The 19,820-nt window shown below is 38.3% G+C and overlaps 1 protein-coding gene across 3 annotated transcripts; it reads right to left on the bottom strand.

Moving 5' to 3' along the window:
* Nucleotides 1-103: 103 nt before the first annotated feature.
* Nucleotides 104-19,679, bottom strand: rrbp1b (ribosome binding protein 1b). 3 transcript variants are annotated; one of them, XM_079808497.1, is made up of 28 exons: nt 19,626-19,679; nt 16,814-17,525; nt 16,555-16,703; nt 16,349-16,471; nt 15,751-15,903; nt 15,537-15,655; nt 14,147-14,300; nt 13,468-13,606; nt 11,112-11,263; nt 10,916-10,953; nt 10,532-10,639; nt 10,368-10,430; nt 10,224-10,284; nt 10,107-10,141; nt 9,923-10,010; nt 8,184-8,276; nt 7,917-8,009; nt 7,675-7,776; nt 7,499-7,588; nt 5,181-5,273; nt 5,036-5,098; nt 4,782-4,874; nt 3,453-3,536; nt 3,315-3,380; nt 2,910-2,993; nt 1,170-1,244; nt 922-1,071; nt 104-545 (listed from the first exon to the last, which is right to left on the bottom strand). In XM_079808497.1, exons 2-28 carry the CDS (start codon nt 17,490-17,492, stop codon nt 510-512), a joined length of 3,183 nt encoding a protein of 1,060 aa, XP_079664623.1. In that variant the 5' UTR covers nt 17,493-17,525; nt 19,626-19,679; the 3' UTR covers nt 104-509. The 3 variants fall into 3 exon arrangements, with proteins under 3 accessions (XP_079664623.1, XP_079664624.1, XP_079664625.1); XM_079808498.1 differs by having other exon boundaries at nt 19,642-19,677; XM_079808499.1 differs by lacking the exon at nt 3,315-3,380 and having other exon boundaries at nt 109-545.
* Between the last annotated feature and the right edge of the window lie 141 nt (nt 19,680-19,820).

Raw genomic sequence — 19,820 nt, forward strand, 5'->3', positions numbered from 1 at the left:
ACTACTGTTCAAAAGTAAAACAACTGTTTGGTTGTTGGTGTGGCTCATTACATTTGCTCCTATTGAGGGCTATTTTATTTTTTAAACAAAGAAGACCAACCCACAAGTCAAAGTACATATTTTATTATTATTATATCGTCACATTTGTTAACAGCCAACTACAAAAGTGCAGTAGCTTTAGTGCTGCATTACTGCAACATGAAATGTTCCTTCCTTTGACTCTGAGAACATGCAAACAAAAGATCAGAAAAAGCAATTGCACAAATCATCATGTACTGTATCTTTCCATCAAGCACTCCTCCCTTTCAACACTGAGCGGTTTTGCAATAACTTTAGGTGTTCAGTCACCTAATAACGGCTCCAACAAAATGTAAAAAATATATTACGCTTCCTCCCTTAACAATCCTCACAGGCTAATAACAGCCGGCACATTTGGTACAGTAGAAGAGAATACAAAAGTAAATAATGCATAGGAATATTTAAGGCACAAGGTTGTTGGATTTATTCTGTCAAACTGACGTTCCTTCTTTTGACTCTTCAGTTTCCTGTTGAAAAAAGAAATAAAATGGTTTAGACATTACACAATCAATCTCCATTTAAAGTAACCATGAGTAACCAAAGTTGACAATTTGTGTTTTTTTATGGAATATTGCAGTATTTATTTATAATAAATGATTAATCCGTTAAAATTCATGTGCCCTCCTCTCTGATGATGCGTTTACTGGCATGAGGGTGGGGCAATCTGTCACTCACATGGAATTCCCCAATGGACAAAATGAAGTTCAACCCTACATTTATTCTTGTTTGACAAGCGGTTTCACGTCACAATAGGGAAGAAAGGACTAATAGCAACTTTTGTTTCATGCCGATCTTAAATATATCACATACAATATGATTGTATGGAGAATGTTTATAATGTACCTTGCCCTGTGATTGTTCCTGCAGGTCCTTCACGCTCTCTCTCTCTTTGTCCAGCTCGTCCTGAGAGCTCTTCAGCTCTTCGTCCTGCTGCAGTTCAGAGGCTGCCTGACCGAGGTCTTGCGTCAGCTTCTTCTCCTTCTCCAGTCTCTCCTGACATAGAGACACACACACACACCATCAGAGAGCTGAGTTCTTCTAAATGCTGAGATGTACCTGAGATTTTGAAGAGGTGTTGTAGGAACCTTTACCTCTTCAGTTGGTTCTTCTTCAGCACCTTTCAGCTCTTCTAACTGATCCTCAAGATCCCTGACACACTTCTGCGCCTGAGTGGAAAAATACATGTGTTAACACACCAAGAATTTCAAATACTATATAACAGTTTCAATAATATAAAAAAATGAATATTTAATTTTTTAATCAAATATTAAATTAATAAATAAAAATTATATAAACAAAACAAAGAAAAATATATATTTTTTTATTAAAATACTTAATAAAATGAATCCAAAATAAATGGACAAAATAAAATTCAAAAATATTAAAATAAAATTACAATAATTAATACAAATAAATAAATCAAACCAAATTACAATTAAAAACAAACCCAAATAAAAAAGAAACCCAAAACGAAATTAATCAAATTAAATATTAAAACTTAATATAAATAACAAATTAAGTAAAAATAAATTATAATTAAAAGTAAATAAAGTTAAATAAAATGCAAAATCAATAAGAAAATGCATTTAAAAAAAATGCCAAAAGGAACTAAATTAAGCCACAATACTAAATTTTATTTAATTGAATTAATATAAACAATAAAAATACATTTAAAAAAATGGAAATGAAAAAATCTCAATGCTACAATAATTTTAATGTAAAAACAAACTAAATATAAGTTAAAATGAAAACGTTATTATAAATAATAAAATAAATCAATTATTAAAACATTTGATTTAAAACAAAATTATTCAATTTAATTCTCTAAATACCTTCTAACAATTATAAATTAATTTAAAATGAAATTATTAAATGTAAATAAAAACCAAATAAATAAGAAAAGCCAAAGGGTCCATAATAATAATAATATTAATTCTTTTAAATTAAATTAAATTAAATTAATTCATAATGCAATTAAAACAAATCTAAATAAAATACAAACTTTATTTTAAATAAAATCACTTCCTAAAAAATCAAGATAAACCAACAGGGAATAAAAAATAAAATAAAAAAATCTCAAAATGCTACAATAATTGTATTCTAAAGTCAAATAAAAAAATAATAATTAAAATTGTATTTAAAATAAAATCAATAAAATGTAATTATCTAAATAACATGAATACAGTTTATATTTAAATTCAATTATTAAATGTAAATAAAATGCAAAATCAATAAGAAAAAAAAATGCCAAAATGACCTAAATCAGAGTACATAATACTAATTGGAGTAGCTTCAGTGTTGTCGACATGGGCGTCGGAAGCAAAACAAATGTGGGTGGGTCCTCAGAAATGTTTTACTGGAGATGATGTCAATTACATTAAGTACAAATATACCGTTTTGCTTGCTAAACGTATAGTTCGGAAAGACAAAATTACGGAAATCGCCATATCAATGAGAGCGGCAGTAGTGCAGGGGTAAGACGCACGGCATCTAGTTTTGACACAAATCGACCCGCGGTTCGAGTCCGCCTTTCGCCAAGCTCAATCTTCTCCCTTTTCCCATCACATATCAGATCGGAAAGGCATTTATTTTCAATAAAAATGAAGAAAATATTAGAAAAGTGGAAATAAAGTGTCTAACGTGTTTAATAATAAGTGTTTATCGGTTAGGGGTAGGTAAACAGACATGTGCTGAATGTTAGAGATGATAAAAGTGAGTGGGTCCAATATAATTGATCGTAAAAAGTGGGTGGGTCTTGTCCCACCCACATACAATGGTCCCGACGCCCATGGTTGTCGTTAAGACATATAAACAGCTCTCTAAATTGTCACCTGTTCATGGTTGTTTGCAACCTGCTGTCGAATGTCCTCTTCTGTCTGCAGTTCATTTGTTGCCTCCTCCAGCTGCGTTTTCACCTGTAAAGTTAGACATTGTGGAGTAGAGATTCAAGTTTAGTCACTGTTACAATACCCACACACAGCAAATGTATACATGTACACAAGTGCTTAAACTCAAAAAGACAAAGACAAAAAAGCATGCCAGAAAACTATCTTCAAGCCAGATGGCACATAATACATAAAAGACATGCTACACCCTCCTTCACCAAGAGCCTTTTATCCAATGACAAAGAACACAGGATGCACAAAACGCACAATGGGGGAGATGAAAAAGACTGAAAGCCACTGCAACAGATACGGTTAATAATACACATGAATACACGCACAACCAGTATTGACCTGAGTGGACTGTGTGCTCTTCTCGTTCTCGACCTGCCGACTCACTTCCTGTAGCTCCTGCTTGACCTGTAATGCACAGCTGTCACTCAAAGTAGAGAGCCGCATTTGCAACATAAGACAAACCGATGTTAAACCTACCAAAGAAAGTTCTGCTCTCTGTTCCTGAGCCTCTGCTTTGGCTGATACCAGCTGGATCTGAGTTTCTGATAACAAAGCCTTCAGCTGAGAGGAAAATGACAACATATGCAAACATGTTAGAGAAAACGTCAGTAAGTCGTTTAGGGTACGTTTACACGAAAATGATGTACTAAAAACGGAAACATTTTTCCTTTGCATTTTTCGCATACAGAAACAAGGTTGTCAAAGTGATCACGGATCTGCCAAAACAACAACAAACGCTGACTTGTTCATGCCAGGCCAGTAGATGGCGATATGACTTTGTAATGAAACAACGTGCCTATAGACTGAACACGTAATACGCATGCGCATGATCGCCGTTTTCACAAATGCGCATTTTTGTAGTTCACACAAATATGATAACGGTATCGTTTTCAAAGACTTGCACTTTGAAACCCGTTTTCAATAGTTTGTCTTCAGGCCCCCATGAAAAGTTTTCCATTTTTAGTTGTCATGTAAACGGCCCCTTAGACAAACTAATTTAAATGTAAATAAAGATTAATATAATATTGAATATAACCTTAATATAAACAAAATCAAAACAAATTAAAAGTTAAAAACAAACCCAAATAAAAAAAAATATACTCTATATAACTTAAGGAATTATTTTAAAATGAAATGAATACATAAAAAAACAAATCAATAGGAAAAGAAAAAAAGTCAAAAAGGGCCTAAATCAGAGTCCATAATACTAACTGAAATTGTATTAATATAATTATTAATTAATAGCCCAATAAAAAAAAAACTAATTTAATTTAAAATAAAATTTCATAATAAAATCAAGATGAACCAAAAATAGAACTAAATGTAAATTAAAATAAAATAAAAAAAACTCAAAATACTACAATATTTTAAAGTCACATAAAAAAATTAAAAAAATAAATTTAAACACGACAACGATGTACTAAAATGGAAAAAAAAAAAATCAAAATTTCCTTTGCATTTTCCGCGCAAGTTATCGGATCCACGAAAATGACCAAATGCTGTATTATTCATGCCAGGCCAGTAGATGGCGATGTTACTTTGTAATGAAAATACTCGCATATAGACTTAACACTTAATACGCATGTGCATGATGTCACCGCTTTCACAAATTCATGTTTTTGTTGTTTACATGGAGACTATAACGGTTGTCATGTAAACAGCCCCTTAGACATCTCTTCTCTTTTTAAATAAAACTAATTTAAAATGTAAATAAACATTAATATAATATAAACAAGATTAAAAGTTAAAAACAAATAATGATTAACATAATATTTAAAAAACACAAACAAAAGCGAGTTGTTTCACCTGAGACATTTCTTCTGCGTATGTCTGACTGATAGTAATGGATTCCAGTTGTTTCTCCAGCTGGGCTTCCAAAAGCATCACCTGCCCCTTCAGCTACAGAGAACAGAGGAACAGTAAGTTTACACAAGAGCAGCGTGAACATTCATCAAAGCTTCTCTTTTTGCATTGTACAGAAAGAAAGACACTCTTTGGAGCAACGCGAGTCAGAAACCCGATAACAAGTCGCCAAAACAATGTTGAATGTAAGCATGAACCTGATTGGTGTCCTGTCTTTCTGCGTTTATCGTCTCCTCCAGGACCTTCACCTGATCCAGAGCCTGTGGGAGATCGACACTTCAGCACAACTGCTGCGTAGTAAACGGTCATGTAAATCCAGCCTCAAGTGAATGCTGTTCCTACCGTCTGTTTTTGCTGCTCAGCATCTGCAATCTTTGACTTCAACATGAGCTCGCCGTCCTCCACACTCCCCTGCAGAACTTTCAGTGTGCCCTCCTATACAAAACACACAACGTTCAGCCAAAAACCTTTTTAGGTCAAGGATTTTCAGATTGGAATCTGAAAGGGTTTTTAGTAGGGATGCATCGAAATTTCGGCCGGCAAAAATTAATCGGCTGAAAGTGGCATTTTCGTTTTTGGCTGAAAATATATGCTGCCAAAATATATGCGCCCCTCAGTGTTCAGCACTCTTGAACGGACACATAGACACAAACTTATGTCAAAATACCCATCGCGGCAAGTATTCTCATAAACACAGTTGATTATGTGTTAAGTGAACGTAAAAAGTGAAGAAAGAAATCGGATGTGTATCACTTTATTGGATCTGTGCATTCAGTCTTAAAGTGACAGCAGCCTAATATGACTGCTGCAAAGTCATTAATGTTAATCAAACAACAAAACACAGCTTTAACAAAGATTAATCTATATTTAATTTATACAGTTATACATTTAGGCCTAATCATTATATGCCTGTACCTGAATACACTACAGTTAGATTTTACTTTATTTGTAACTTTGTATTTACCTGCATTTCTCCATGCTTGTAATTAGTGTATCATTAAAATGATTGAATTTCACTAAAACGTTTAACATTTATACAATCATACAAAAATGAGCTAATTTAAAATGAGAAAAATAATTTTTTAAAAGCATTTTCAGTTTCGTTTTTCGGAAGAGATTCCAGAATTTTCGGTTTCAACACAGAATTTTCATTTCGGTGCATCCCTAGTTTTTAGTAATAATAAATGTAACATTTACAGACTTTGATATCATTGGTTTCATTCTGCTTCCTAAAAATAAACATCTTGACATAATGAATATTTTATTCTACAGCCATTATTAGAAATTCATATTTGATTAATAATTATTGTTTCTAGGACGGAATCTGAAATCACTCCCTATACCCTCAAATAGGGCATTATTTGAGGGGAGAGCCATTTGTAGTGGTGTTCGAAACCATAGTGGACATTATTGAGGGCACTTATTCAATACCACATTGTACTGCAATAATGAGTGTACAGCCAATGTACATTCAACGGCTGGGCAAATTTGCTCACTAGTTTTCATTCAATCCTTCAAGTGAACTGTATAAGTGGACTAAAGTAGGAAATAGTGTATTAGGGTTTAGGGGGCGATTTCGGATTCAGTCTTGGGTTGCGTTCCAGTTCGTATTTACTATGCCCTTGACTCGCTAACTTCCCTCCGTCTCGTTCACTCAGATGTGCGTCATTGCTTGCGTTGCATGAGTGCCCATTACTGGCGGAACCTTTGCAATGGACTGAACTGGAACATCCTAAGCCCTTGATCACTTGGAATCCACTATGTAGTTGATTTATTTATTTATTTTTTTTCCCCTTATGAAATTGTTTAATGCAGCATTCTATACGTCTATAGGTGTGTTTGGGTTGTTTTAAATATTTAAAAAAATAATTAATATAACAGAGTTGTTTGTGGTGGGGTAAATTAAACCCGATATGCTGTGACGTCACAATCGTGTTGCACTGTGGTATATGAAGCTGCCTGAAGTGTACATATGAAGTAGACTCGGTCCTTCAGTCAAAACCGAGGGAGTGAGAGTCTGTCCATATAAACGTCCATCATCCACTTCACGAAGTGGAATGTCCTTCAAAATGGCGGCAGGGATTCCCCCGAGAGGAAGAGCTTAGGGAAGTTCGCAAGTGCGTGTATAAAAGTGCAGTAGAACACAGCCTAGGGCTGAATCCGAAATCGCCCCCTAAACCCGCATTCACTATTCCCTACCTTAGTCCACTAATACAGTTCACTTGAAGGAGTGAATGAAAACAAGTGAGCGAATTCGGACAGCTGCTGTGTGTACATCGACGATACACTCGTTATTGCGGTGCAATGTGGGATGGAATGAGTGCACTCAATAACGTCCACTATGGTTTCGGACATCACTACAAATGGCTGTCCCCTCAAATAGTGCCCTATTTAAGGACATAGGGGGCGATTTCGGATTCAGCCAGCATGTTAATCACTTCTTTTTGTAAAGTACTTTGGAACAATATTTTTTCTCTTCAGATTTATACTGACACCTATTGGCTTGGATGTATGAAGCTTTTGTTTTTGATTCCATCATTAGAGCGGCCACTTCTAAATCGTAGCAGTTTAAACATTTATGTCAATTTCTTAGATAGAGAAAAACCTGCTATAAGAATGCATAAGAATAAAATGTGGTCTATGTTTGCATGCCACTGTACCATTTCACTGAGAGTTGACCTGTACTGCTCACACTCAGCCTGAAGTGACATCTGGATCTCCTCTGATAGGGCGAGTTTCTGCTGCAGATCCTGAGACACATTTTCAGATGAACATGAGACATGTGAAGAGAACAACCGTGCATTGCAGGCGTGCGTCCATAGAGATGATCTCTCACCGTCACATCTGAGCTTGACATTGTGTGCTGCTGTTCTGCTGGACTCTGATTTTGTATCAGGGTCGTCTGTGCTTCATGTGTCAAAGCTTCCAGCCAGTTTGTCTAGAACCAGTATATATATGTTAATTGCAAATGGAAAACAAAATGCCAATTAATTTAATATTAAATTACCTGTGCTCTACACGTCATTCAATTTATTCACAGGTTCACCTTTCATAAAGAAAAAAAAAAGGAATTCTAACCTGATCCATTTCTATGCTGATGTGAGGGAAGAGCGTCTGGAAAGCGTTTCTTGTGTCTGTCTGGAAAGAGCTCAGCTGCTGCTCAACTTCACTCTACACACGCATAAGCCTTTGATCATTAAATTATACCACACAAAATGTTTAATAGTTGTAGCCAACTATAACATTTTAATGATAATGAACACTTCATTCATCATGGTTTGTGTGTATTGTGTAGATATACAAGTGCATGCATGTTTATACTGTGCGTGTTTATATCAGGGTTACCTGTGCGGACTTGGCTTGGCTCAGTCTTTCTTCACTCAGCCTCTCAGCAGCAGCTAGGGCTTCCACTGTGGTATAGTTTTTATCTCGCAGTTCCTGAACACATACCAACACACACCACAATTAGATGTGAATGGATGGGTAGTTACAGCAAGTCCATAACCATATCTTACATCAGGGGGAGATCGCTACGTAATGGAGTGTAGCAGAGCAGTGCAAGAATTTTAAATATTGAGGGGGACAATATGGCAATTTCTGATTATTGAGGGGGATGTCCCCCTCTACGCCTCTGGTGGTTACGGCCCTGAGTTAGAGTGAGGGATAGATAGGTAGTTAAATATGAACTGACAGGTAATCAATAATCAATATGGGCAGATAAACATGGATGGGCAAGTAGGTATGGCTTAATAATTGGGTATATATGGACAGACAGGTTGAGTAGATGATCTTAGATAAGGATGGACAGATAAATTCAGATGTACCAGTAGGTATATATGGGCAGGTTGGGTAGATGGACATAAAAGTAGGCTAGATATGGTCAGACAGAGTGTGTGGATATGGATGGACAAGTAGGTAGATACGGTCAAACAGGCTGTGTAGATATGGGCGAATATTTAGGTAGGTATGGACAGACAAGTTGGATAGATTTGAGGCAGTTAGATATATGGACAGGTAGATATAGACAGACGAGTAGGTAGATATATGGACGAGTTGGGTAGATATGAAAGGACACAGGTAGGTAGATATGGATGAATGAACGAGTAGGCATACATGAACACCGCTTGGGTAGTTATAGTCAGAAAGGCTGGGTAGATTTGGACAGACACATAGGTAGACATTGACCAGGTTAGGTAGATATGAAAAGAAAGGTAGTTAAATATGGATGGGCAGGTAGATATAGAGAGTAGATCTCGACAAGCTGTGCTGATATGCAATGACGGTAGATAAAGACGGACACATAGGTAGGTAGATATGGATACAGCTTGGGTAGTTATGGTCAAACAAGCTGGGTAGATATTGACGGACACATAGGTCGAAATGGACCAATGGGTAAGGTAGATATGAAAAGAAAGGTAGTTAATATGGATGGGCAGGTAGATCTCGACAAGCTGTGCTGATATGCAATGACGGTAGATAAAGACGGACACATAGGTAGGTAGACATGGATGGATGATTTGGTATATATATATATGAACAGGTAGGGTAGATATGGATGCACGGGTAGGGTAGATATGGGTGGAAATTTGGGTAGGTATGGACAGACAGGTTGGATAGATTTGAGGTAGTTAGATATATGGACAGGTAGATGTAAACAGACGTGTAGATAGATATGGACGAGTTGGGTAGATTTGAATGCACACATAGGTAGGTACATATGGATACAGCTAGGGTAGTTATGGTCAAACAAGCTGGGTAGATATTGACGGACACATAGGTAGACATGGACTAATGGGTACGGTAGATATGAAAAGAAAAGTAGTTAAATATGGATGGACAGGTAGATATCAAAAAGTTGGGCAGATATGGATGGACATGATGGTATATATGAACTGGTTGGGTAGATATGGACGCACAGGTAGAGTAGACATGGTCAGACAGGCCTGGTAGATATGGAAGGACACATAGGTAAGCGTGGACCAACAGCTTGGGTAGATATGAACAGAAAAGTAGTTCGACGTAGATAGGCCGGTAGGTAGATATAGTATGGACAGGTTGAACGTGTAGGGTAGAGATGAACTCACATTGCTCTTGGCCTTCACTCGCTCCATCTCTTCTTTAAGCTGTTGAAGTTCTTCCTCCAGCGAGATCATACGTGCATCCTTCTCCAGACTGAGGCACAAAAACAAAAGTCAGTCATTATCGGAAGCATCCAGGGAGGGGAAAGACGACAAATATCTGAAGGAATTGGCAAAAGAAATCTCTTACTTCTCAAACGGTGGCTCAGCTTCGACAGTTTCAGCCTGTGTATATATACAATTATAAACCAATTCACATGTATTACACACATGCAAATATTATTCAATTATCATATGCTCCACTCACACTTTCCATCTTCTCCAGCTGAGCCTGTAGAGATGCCACCAAATCTTCCTTTTCTTTCAGACTGATGGATAGTGAGAAATACATTTATTTAATCCAAATTGTGTACGAAATATACTTAAAGAAAGCATCAGCTGTATTGTATACCTAGATTTAAGTTGGTCGATCTCAGCTGTGTGTTCCCTCCGTTCTGTGTCCGCCTCATTTACCCTGAAAACAGAGTCCATGTTTAAACCAGACAGTATCATATTCAATGGTAGTAACAGGTGTGACTGATTCCATCGAAGTTTGAAGATAAATTCATCAAGTACCTATTCTGATTTTCCTCAGCCTGAGCTCTCTTTATAGTGTCAAGCTCCTCCTTCAGCTGATTAAACTCCGCCTCCAGTGATGAGAGCTGGTTCTCCCTCTCTTTCAGACTGCACACAACATATCAAAACACGGTGAATGAGATTTCACCAAGTGCAATATGTTCCTGGATCAATATCTTTGTTGACCCTGGATCAACATTCCAATCAGATTTGAGGAACAAGTTTACAGTTGATGTCAAGTTAGGGCTTGTTCCAGGAACAACAAAATATGTTGATCCAGGAACATGTCTCGCTTGGCAAAACACTCACGTTACCATTAAACTTTGAATATAAAAATTAAACTGTAAAAGTAGTGACTCAAATGAATCCAAACGTTTACAATACCTGCTCCGCAACTGTTCAACCTCCTCGCAGTTGATCTTCTGTGCAGAATCAAAATGGGGATGAGAATAGCAACATTTGTCATTCCAAAAGTTACATGCAGTACAGTATCTGATTTTAAAATCTCAATGATTATGCCAAAAACCTATTGGGAACCAATAACCATTGGGAACTAGACCACAGTACCAAATATTTGTACCTGGATCTCAGCCTGTACTGCTGCTTCTGTTTCCACAGAGGGCTTTTCCTCAGTAACCTGTGGTGTCTGAGACAGCTGTGCTCTCAATATCTCCAGCTCTTCACATCTGTCTTTCAGCTCTTTTTCTGTAACACGCATACACTCCTGGAGTTCTGTAAATAGAAGTCATTTCCATCTTAAAAAGGTACAAAAACATAAAATGCTACAAATAGAATATGGCCCCTTTAACCCTCTTGTCCTCTTCCGTGAAGGCTCCTTTGCGAAGCCTTGAAATGTAAATTTCAATGAAAACCAAAAAAACCAATGTAATATATTTTCATTCAATAATATTTTTTGATTATTATTTAGAATTTTGAGGGGATTTTATTCATATATTTCTACAATTTGTATTCGCTATTTTCCCCGTTGAAAATAATACACAATTTTTTTTCTAATATATTTTAAATACATTTTTCTATTAAAGCAGTATTCCATGTTAAAATATAGACAAGGCATTTAAAATCCAATTTTTGAAGGTAGATTATTGCCATCTGGTGGGAGTAAAAAAAAAAAAAAAAAAAAGACAAACTTATGCAGTGTCATGGTGTAACCACTAGATGCCTGTATATTTCTATATAAAGTGGCTTATAAATTGACCGTTCGCTAAACCATGCCGAAAACAGCCACAGGCCAATCGTGGCTTAGCAACCGTAACTAAGCGCGGATTTTTTTCCCTTCCCCAAACCTAAAACCCAAGGGGAGAAATTACGGTGTTCTGTCGATTTGTCCTACCTTGTCAGCTTTTCCTATCGTAGCGCAAAATTATAGCTATATCTATCGATCCATGCTACCACATCGAAAAATCCTACTGCGTGTTAGCGTTTGTGACTAACTTGCGTGAAATAATTCAGTGTAACTTTACTGAGGATTCTTATTGGGGAAAATGATTTTACGGTGCAAAATACCCCTTCAGATTTTTGTGGATCAAGCAGGATGGGAGAATATATAACTTATATATAAAATATAAGTGGGAGAATGTTATCATTGCAAAGTGGTCAGGCTAATGTCTTGTGTTTATTCCACAAGACTTATGGATAAGCGGTTTGATTTATAATTATTCGATTATTTTCTAATTTCATTCACCCTGTTGTGCATGAACATAGCTGTTCCTCAATTTGTGTGTTTCCCATTTGAATGGTCAGCGTATGAGGCGGCTGCTGCTTGCGCTGGGACCTATAGGCTTAAGCTTCAATTTTGATGAAATGATTCTCTAATCGGTTGCATATGTCGTGGATATATCCCTTGAGTGCAAACCGCAGTCCCTTTTGTCTTGCTCTATCAGATATTTCACCTGTTCGCAAAAAATTACTAATTATCTCCTTGGGAATGTCTTACATGGGCGCATACATACTGTAATAGACGTGCCAGGCGCGAAAGCTTGTCAGGCGTAGCAACAGTAACTAAGGAGGGCGGGGCTTAGCGAAGGGTCAGTTCTCTAGTGGTTTTTAGACATAAATACCTAATTTTATTAAGGTGTGGATTTGGATTTATACTTAGACACTCAAAGATTTTTTTATGTTGATTTGAAGCGTCAGTTTTTGAATAAATTTTAGTACAGTCAAACCTGAGCACAGAGGACATTTTGTTACAAACAAAATCAAAATTCAATAAAAATGTAACAAAAATGAACAGGCATGCTTTATCATGGGGTCTGACCTGATTTCAACCTCTTATTTGAACCTTTTGGCTCAATTTTGCCATATTGTTACAGCCACACTAGTTCATTTGTGTGTGTATAATAGTTTGGGGTGTGTGTGGTTTTTTTTTAACTCTTGTGTAACCTCTTCCATGCTGTTGGTTTTTTACTGCATTGTGGCTGAATTATTGATTTTATTTCACACATTTGAAAACTTGCTTTGTGTTATAGTCACGCTAGTTCATATATGTGGGGGGAGGGGTGGGGATGTGTCTATTTTGCACTCTTGATATTTCAGAGTGTCACCCCTTCATTACATTACTGCACAGTGGCTGATTTGTAGTTTGTACCACCAAAAGTCTCTTGAGTTTTAACTTTTTTCCCCCGTATTTTTCATTTATTTCCTATGTCGGCCATTTTATTTCCTATGTTGAGCCAAGTGTGACTTTTTTTCAACCCTTTAACCTATCTGAATCATAGCCATGATTTGTTGTGTGTGTTCACATATCTAAAGTGACTTAAGTCACCAAGATCCCATTCTAATGAAGCAAAAAAAAAAAAAAAGTACATTTCAAAAAATTTGACTGAAGATGCCCAGAGGGTTAAATGTTTCCATTTGGAAACTGAGCCAAGGGAATACATATTAAGTGAAATAAGATGTGTTTGTTTGAGTGTACTGACCAGTAAGGGTCTTGGTTTGCTCTTTTACTACGTCTACTTGAGCTTGTAGGGTGGTGCTGCCATGCTGAGCCTCACGAAGTTCTTCACAGACTCGATCCAACTTCTGCTGCAGAGCCTGCTCTGCCTCCACACGGGATGCCTAAAAACAGACACAGAGGATTGTCAAAAGAATAATTTCACCCCAAAACAGCACCCAATACGGCTATACAATCCTCAAGTCAAATGCAAAGCTCTTGTACAGATTCCCTTGGAATATAGCGCTTTTTTGCCCTTTTTGGAAACTGATAGCCCCAGTTCACCATCTACTTTCATTGTATACAATAATGCAAGTCATGCAGGTTTGGAAAAACAAACATAAATGATAGCAGAATTTTCATTTTTGGTGAACTGTCCCTTTAATATCAAAATGTATTATTGCTAAACATCCAAAATGGGAGTTTTAGCCACAGGGGTTTACATTTCTTACATAGCTAAACTGGGGAAAAAACCTAAAATACCCACCCACACACAAACAGACAAAATGTCCTAAGAGAAATACAGGTCATCACAAAGATAGGCATTGCTTTTAAAGGTTATGCATATGATGAAATTCCAACCTAGGGGAACATAATTGTCATGGTACAAAGACCACAACCACCTCAGAGAGATAAAAGGAAAAAGGTCAGGGGTCAGGGCTTACTTGTGTTTGCGCTAGCTGTTCTTCGGCAGTGACCATCTTGGTTTCAAGAGTCTTCCTGTGCTCTTCCTCAGCATGCTGAGCAGCTGTGCGCTCATTCAGTTCTCGGTTTAGCCGCACACAATCCTGACGCAGCTTTGCCAACTCTGCATTCTGCCTGTGCATGTGAAAAAGCCACAGATTCACATAAAGGAAATGGTTAGATAAGACATTTTATACCTGGAGGCAGGTTTAGTGTTAGCTTGCAGTGTGTAGCTTTTTTTTTAGGGCTTTTGCCACTTTCATTTATATTCAGCAGTGAAGAGACAGGAAATTACAAAGGGAGAAAGAGAGGGAATGGGAACAGTAGATGATAAAGGTTATGTGAGCACTAAGGATAATGAATGAGTTTTAGTGCATTGCCATATGGTTGTTAGGGTGATCTGGGCAATTGTTTACTGGCCCAAAACAAAAGAACCCATGCTCCAATCTCTGGTCTCTAGATATGGGTGAGATCCCTTCCACCTGTTTTGGCATCCACCAGGCAGTATGGCGTAGGGCTCATTCACAGCACTCCATGCACACCTACCCATTACATAATTGCCACAGGCCAATGGTGGTACAAAGGTGTTTTCCAGCAGAAGCAAACTTTTTTTCTGGAAAGTTCGCTTTGGCAAGCCGTTTCGAAATCCCAAAACAAACTTCTTTCCGGCCTGATTTTGTTCGAAATGACGTCACATCAGTTCGTTCATTGCTTGTATAAGTATATCGGGGCCTTAAGTGTGCACTTATAATAAACAATGTTATCATCCATTGGTGTTGGTATTCATGTCCGTAAAGGAGCGAAACTTTGACACTTCATTGGTTACACTGTAAGGCCCAATCCCATTTCTACCCCTTAGCCCTTCCCTGTCCCCAACCCCTTCATTTTGCGCATTCACGTGAAGGTGTAGGGGTGCCTCGATTCTCTTTTGGTTGGAGTGGTAGGGGTAAGGGGAAGGGCCAGATAGCCCTTCAAATGAAGATTTTTCAGGACCACACTTCGAACGAAGGGGTATGAGGTGTTTCCCTCCACCGACAGAGCAAAACTGTGTTGGGAGTGAGTAATTTGTTAAACGTGCTCGCGCCTTATTTCTGTTAGATATAGCCTATGCACTTCATTGCTGTTCATACTGGTTAAATGTCACAGGACACTAATAAAAGAAATGGGGTATGATGACATATGACGTGTGATGGTGTGTAATGGTATAGTAGTGGTGTCCCATTTCTTAGGGGAATATTTTCACCCCTACGCCTTGCCACTCTGTTTCAAGGGGAAAGGGGAATGGGTAGGTGTAGGGGTAGGGGAAGGCAAAGGGGTATAAAATAGAATTGGGATTGGGCCTATGGCTTATAAAAGGACTGTGCTTAATACCTGCTTTCAGCCTGGCTTGTGGCTTGATTGAGGGCATCTCTGAGAATAGAGTTTTCTTGCTGCAGACGGGCCAGCTGAGCATTCGGCCCATTCTCTAACTGCTCTTGCAGGCTTTGGATCTGTGGAAACACATAAACAACACATTTAATTCCCTAAAAACACACTACACAGCATAGCGAGAGGGAAAAAGTGTGAGAGGCTGGTGACTTGTGACCTTGTCGTTGAGCTGTTGTGTCTCGTTGATGTGCTCCTGGTAAGTCGTCTGCATGAGAGCCTGTAGAGATGTGATCTCCTGGCTACGGGCGCTCAGCTCAGAGCTCATACGGGTCTCTACGGACGTTATCTTGCTCTTTGCAGAACTCATCTCCTGTTGGTCAGAGCAATGAGAGTCAGAGATACAGTTCACGATCCAAACTCACAGGGTTAATGTCATTTTGACAAGTAGAACACGTTCTTGATCAAAATATCCATCAACAAATAGAATTGAGATTGGTATTTTCAGCCAATCATATCTCTGATGTTAAGGTAGTTAATGGTTATGGTAGGGGTACAGGTAGGGATAGGGTTAAGACTAGTTTTCGACAGGAACATTGCTCCATCCATTCTCCAAACTGCTTATTTTTTGTAGGTTCACAGGGATGCTGGAGCCTATCCCAGCAACTCAGGCGTAGGCAGGGAAACACCCTGGATGGATGACCAATCCATCATTGAACATCGCTCCAGGACCTTGACTTTGCACTGAAGAAGCTTGATCATGAGTAGAATCTAGTTTGAACCTCATTGGTTTACTTGTATCGGTTGGCATGCATTACCTTGGTCAGCTCTCGGACACGGTTTTTGGCTGCAGCTACATTGCCCTGTTCAGCGGTCAACTGCTTTTCCTTCTCCTCCAGCTGCTTCTTCAAGGCTGCCAAGGGGTCACCCTTCTGAGATGCCTGCCAATGAGAGAAGGAAAGAGACATGAGTGCTAATAGAAAGAGACAAGTATTAGCAGTTTTAAGAAAGGTAGACTTTGTACCAGTTGCCAGGAGTCCTTTCCTGCCTTCTTGCTGATGATCTCAAAGAGTTTCTGGGTCTCTGATTCACTGATTGATGCACTATTCAGACTGGAGACCAGAGTTTTATATGGTGACGGCTGGGGGACATCGACCGTTTCCACAGAAGCCACTTCAAAGAAATTCAAAATTAGGATGGACTGGTGAGGGTTTTGTGAGCAGTGCAAGTCTGAACCGCTACTATTACAACCATCCTAGATGGCTATGACCAAAGAGACTTACCTGGCTCAGCCTTCTTCTTAGATTTCTTCTTGGTTGGAGCTTCAGTTTTGGGTTCTTCAGCTTTAGGGGGAGCAGCAACCTCAGGAGCAACAGCTGCTTTCACTACCACCTCTGCAACCACTGGTTCCACCTTAACTACAACTTCTGGGACCTCCACAGGCTTGACGGGGGCTGGTTCCACTTTGGCCACCTTCTTCTTTTTCTTCTCTTTTGGGGAAGGAGCAAGTGGGGCCACCACAGCACTTACAGTGGGAGGGGCAGCACACTCAACAATCGTAGGAGCTGGTTCAGGTACAACTGGCTTGGGCTTAACTTCAGGTTCAGGCTCGGGAACAGGCACACGTTCAGGTTGGGGTTCTGGTTCAACTTGGGGTAATGCTTTGGGCTCACTGTTCTCAACCACAGGTTCAGGGATAGACTCGGGCTCAGATTCTAGAAGGCTCCCATTTGGCTTCTCCTCCTTCTTCTTGGCCTTGTTTTTCTTTTCAGATGTCTTTTTCTTCTTGTCAGAGCGTTGGGGTTGGATCTTGCCTGAGTCTTGCCGTTGTTTGGCCAGGGCTTCTTCGTAAGATGTCTCCTTCATGGAAAAAGTTGAAACGAGCGTAATGCCAATGGCGGAGAACACCATGAAGCCACCAAACACCACAATTCCCAGAGTTTGAGGGTCGTACACATCCATCTTGGCTCAGTCCTGTCTCTCTTAAACCTGATCCTACAAAAGTAGAAAACACATCAAATATGCAAACAAGGACTATTCGGTGTTAATGGACAACAACATCCTCTGAACATTTCACACAAGAAGTTGTAGGACAGACAAAAGAACCACTGCTAAAGTGTGTCCTGCAAACAAAGTATTATTTTTGAACATTTTCTCACAGATAAATGCCCCTGTACAGTCGTAGATGTCTATAATAAAATAAAAAAAAACAATGTTTTGGAAGATGTTTTCACATTAAAAAATATGCTAAAGTTTAGTTGAGGTTTCATTGGCTAATACAACTGTGATCTATGACTTTATACTGCCACCTATATGCATGGATGCAGCATTGAAAAAAAGCAAAAGCTTTCAGTTACTGACAGTAATATCCTATTCATCAGCATGTCACCTAGAAGTCATTTATTCTGCTTGGTCATCTATTATTTATTTGACTGGTCATGTATTTGGCTTCCATGAGGGGGCAAAAAAAGATAAATAATTTTTTAAAAATATAAAAACCTTTGTTGCTGAGTGGATATCAAAATAAATTATGCCTTGAGACAGTGTGAAATATCTCTCCCTCTTGCAAAGTTTGGAAAAAATAGTTTCACTGAAAACAGCACCTCCATATCTTTTGCCTACTAGAGTTCATGTTATGCAACACCCTGCCGAGACCACACTCTTCAACATTCCCTCACACAAACAGAGAGGGGCATACATACAGTTTCCAGGGGACAGGTCTGTGCGCAGCAGACCACAATAACCTTCCCCCAACCTCACGTTTGCACTAGCAGGCCGCCAGTGCAACTCTTGCCTGGAATTTCTAGAGAGGGGGTCTCTGAATATCTGATTTAGGCATGCACTCAGGTAAGGGGGTGAATACCGACTGGGCTTGAATGAAATACTTTTAACAACATATAACATGCATTCTAATCTATACACTGTCTTGATTTTATTGAATAGCAACCCATTACAAAAAAGCAATGTGGCTGTAGTGATGGTACACTGGTGATATCAGATGGTTCAGTACTAGAATTCCACAGTACTTGTACGAAACAATTACCATGGTATTTATGAGGTACTTCAAAGAACTCTGTAGTAGCATCATGGTGCATGTCCAAAATCATGATAATGCTTCTGGTTTGTTAGCGATATCTTTTTAAAAATCTTTTTATCATGTTAAACCACATTCTTTAATCACAAAAAGCCTATTTCTTGCAAATATTGTCCTAAAATGATCAATGTGGCCATCCTAAATGAATATGGACCCATGTGAGACAGCAGACAGGACTCGGCAGACACATGAAATGCAGAGTTCCCAAATGCAGGACACATACTCCAAATCTGAAAGGGGGCTGCTTTCATATGTTGGACATTAACCCTTTCACCAACATCGCTGAGTCGCTGACGTTACATAATAATGGCTGAAGGAATTCGGTCTTTAAAAAGTGTTGTGGTAACTTTGCCATATTATTATTTGCCTCCATTTATCCTCTCAATGACATTCCTTTGCTTTGACACATTCTAAAAGTTTAGATTTGTTTCCCCCTTTTCTCCTTTTGAAAAAAAAAATCATAGAATATTAAACACCTTTTCAAGATAAATTACAAAAAAAAGGCAAATGTTAAGTTGATAAAAAGTAAAAGTAAATAGACATTTTGGATCATTAACATGATTCATTCATTACATATTTTAGGAAGATACAATTCACTTTTGGCAAATTTTACAGTTGTTAAAGACTAAAAATGAACTTGCTCTTATGGTTAATGAAAACTCCAAACTCGAATAGCATTTTAAATCAAATGTAAAAGATACAAAACAAACAATATCTACTCAGAACGGCACAAGCACAGCAAGACATATATAAAGAAAGTCTAAAAATAAAAAATGACAAAGTCAATGAAAGCATCAGTAAGGACACGTACGCTCGAGCTGAAGAAATGTACAATACACAAGTTCAAACCACCTTATATAATACAAATTGTTTTGAAAATACAACCTACACATCAATATTTCACCAAAACAGTTTGTCAGACTGGCAAACTTTAGCAAAATAACAGCGCAAACGCATTGGTTGAAAAAGAAAAACAAGGATGATAAAAAGCGTGCGCTTACCTGCGTTCAAACTCACAGTGATAAAGAATCGCCGCTGACTTTTGGAGTCGTGGCACTTTTTGCGAGTTGGCACAGCACCCGCCCCTGAAGCTGATACGCGACCTGATACTGACATCTGATTGGATAAACGCCTGTCAATCATTGCCCTTTAAACCAACCGCGTCACGCGTAGTATCCAAAAGCCTACGGTGGGAC

The sequence above is a fragment of the Gobio gobio genome (genome assembly GCF_949357685.1).
Source record: "Gobio gobio genome assembly, chromosome: 24".
NCBI lineage: Eukaryota > Metazoa > Chordata > Actinopteri > Cypriniformes > Gobionidae > Gobio > Gobio gobio.

Bases quoted from the DNA above. Each gene is read 5' to 3' on its own strand.
- rrbp1b (XM_079808497.1), bottom strand. From the start codon at position 17,492: ATGGATGTGTACGACCCTCAAACTCTGGGAATTGTGGTGTTTGGTGGC. The intron at 16,704-16,813 runs GTAAGTCTCTTT...ATTTCTTTGAAG, and splicing joins TAAGAAGAAGGCTGAGCCAG to TGGCTTCTGTGGAAACGGTC. The intron at 10,954-11,111 runs GTACAAATATTT...GATTCTGCACAG, and splicing joins CAGTACAGGCTGAGATCCAG to AAGATCAACTGCGAGGAGGT.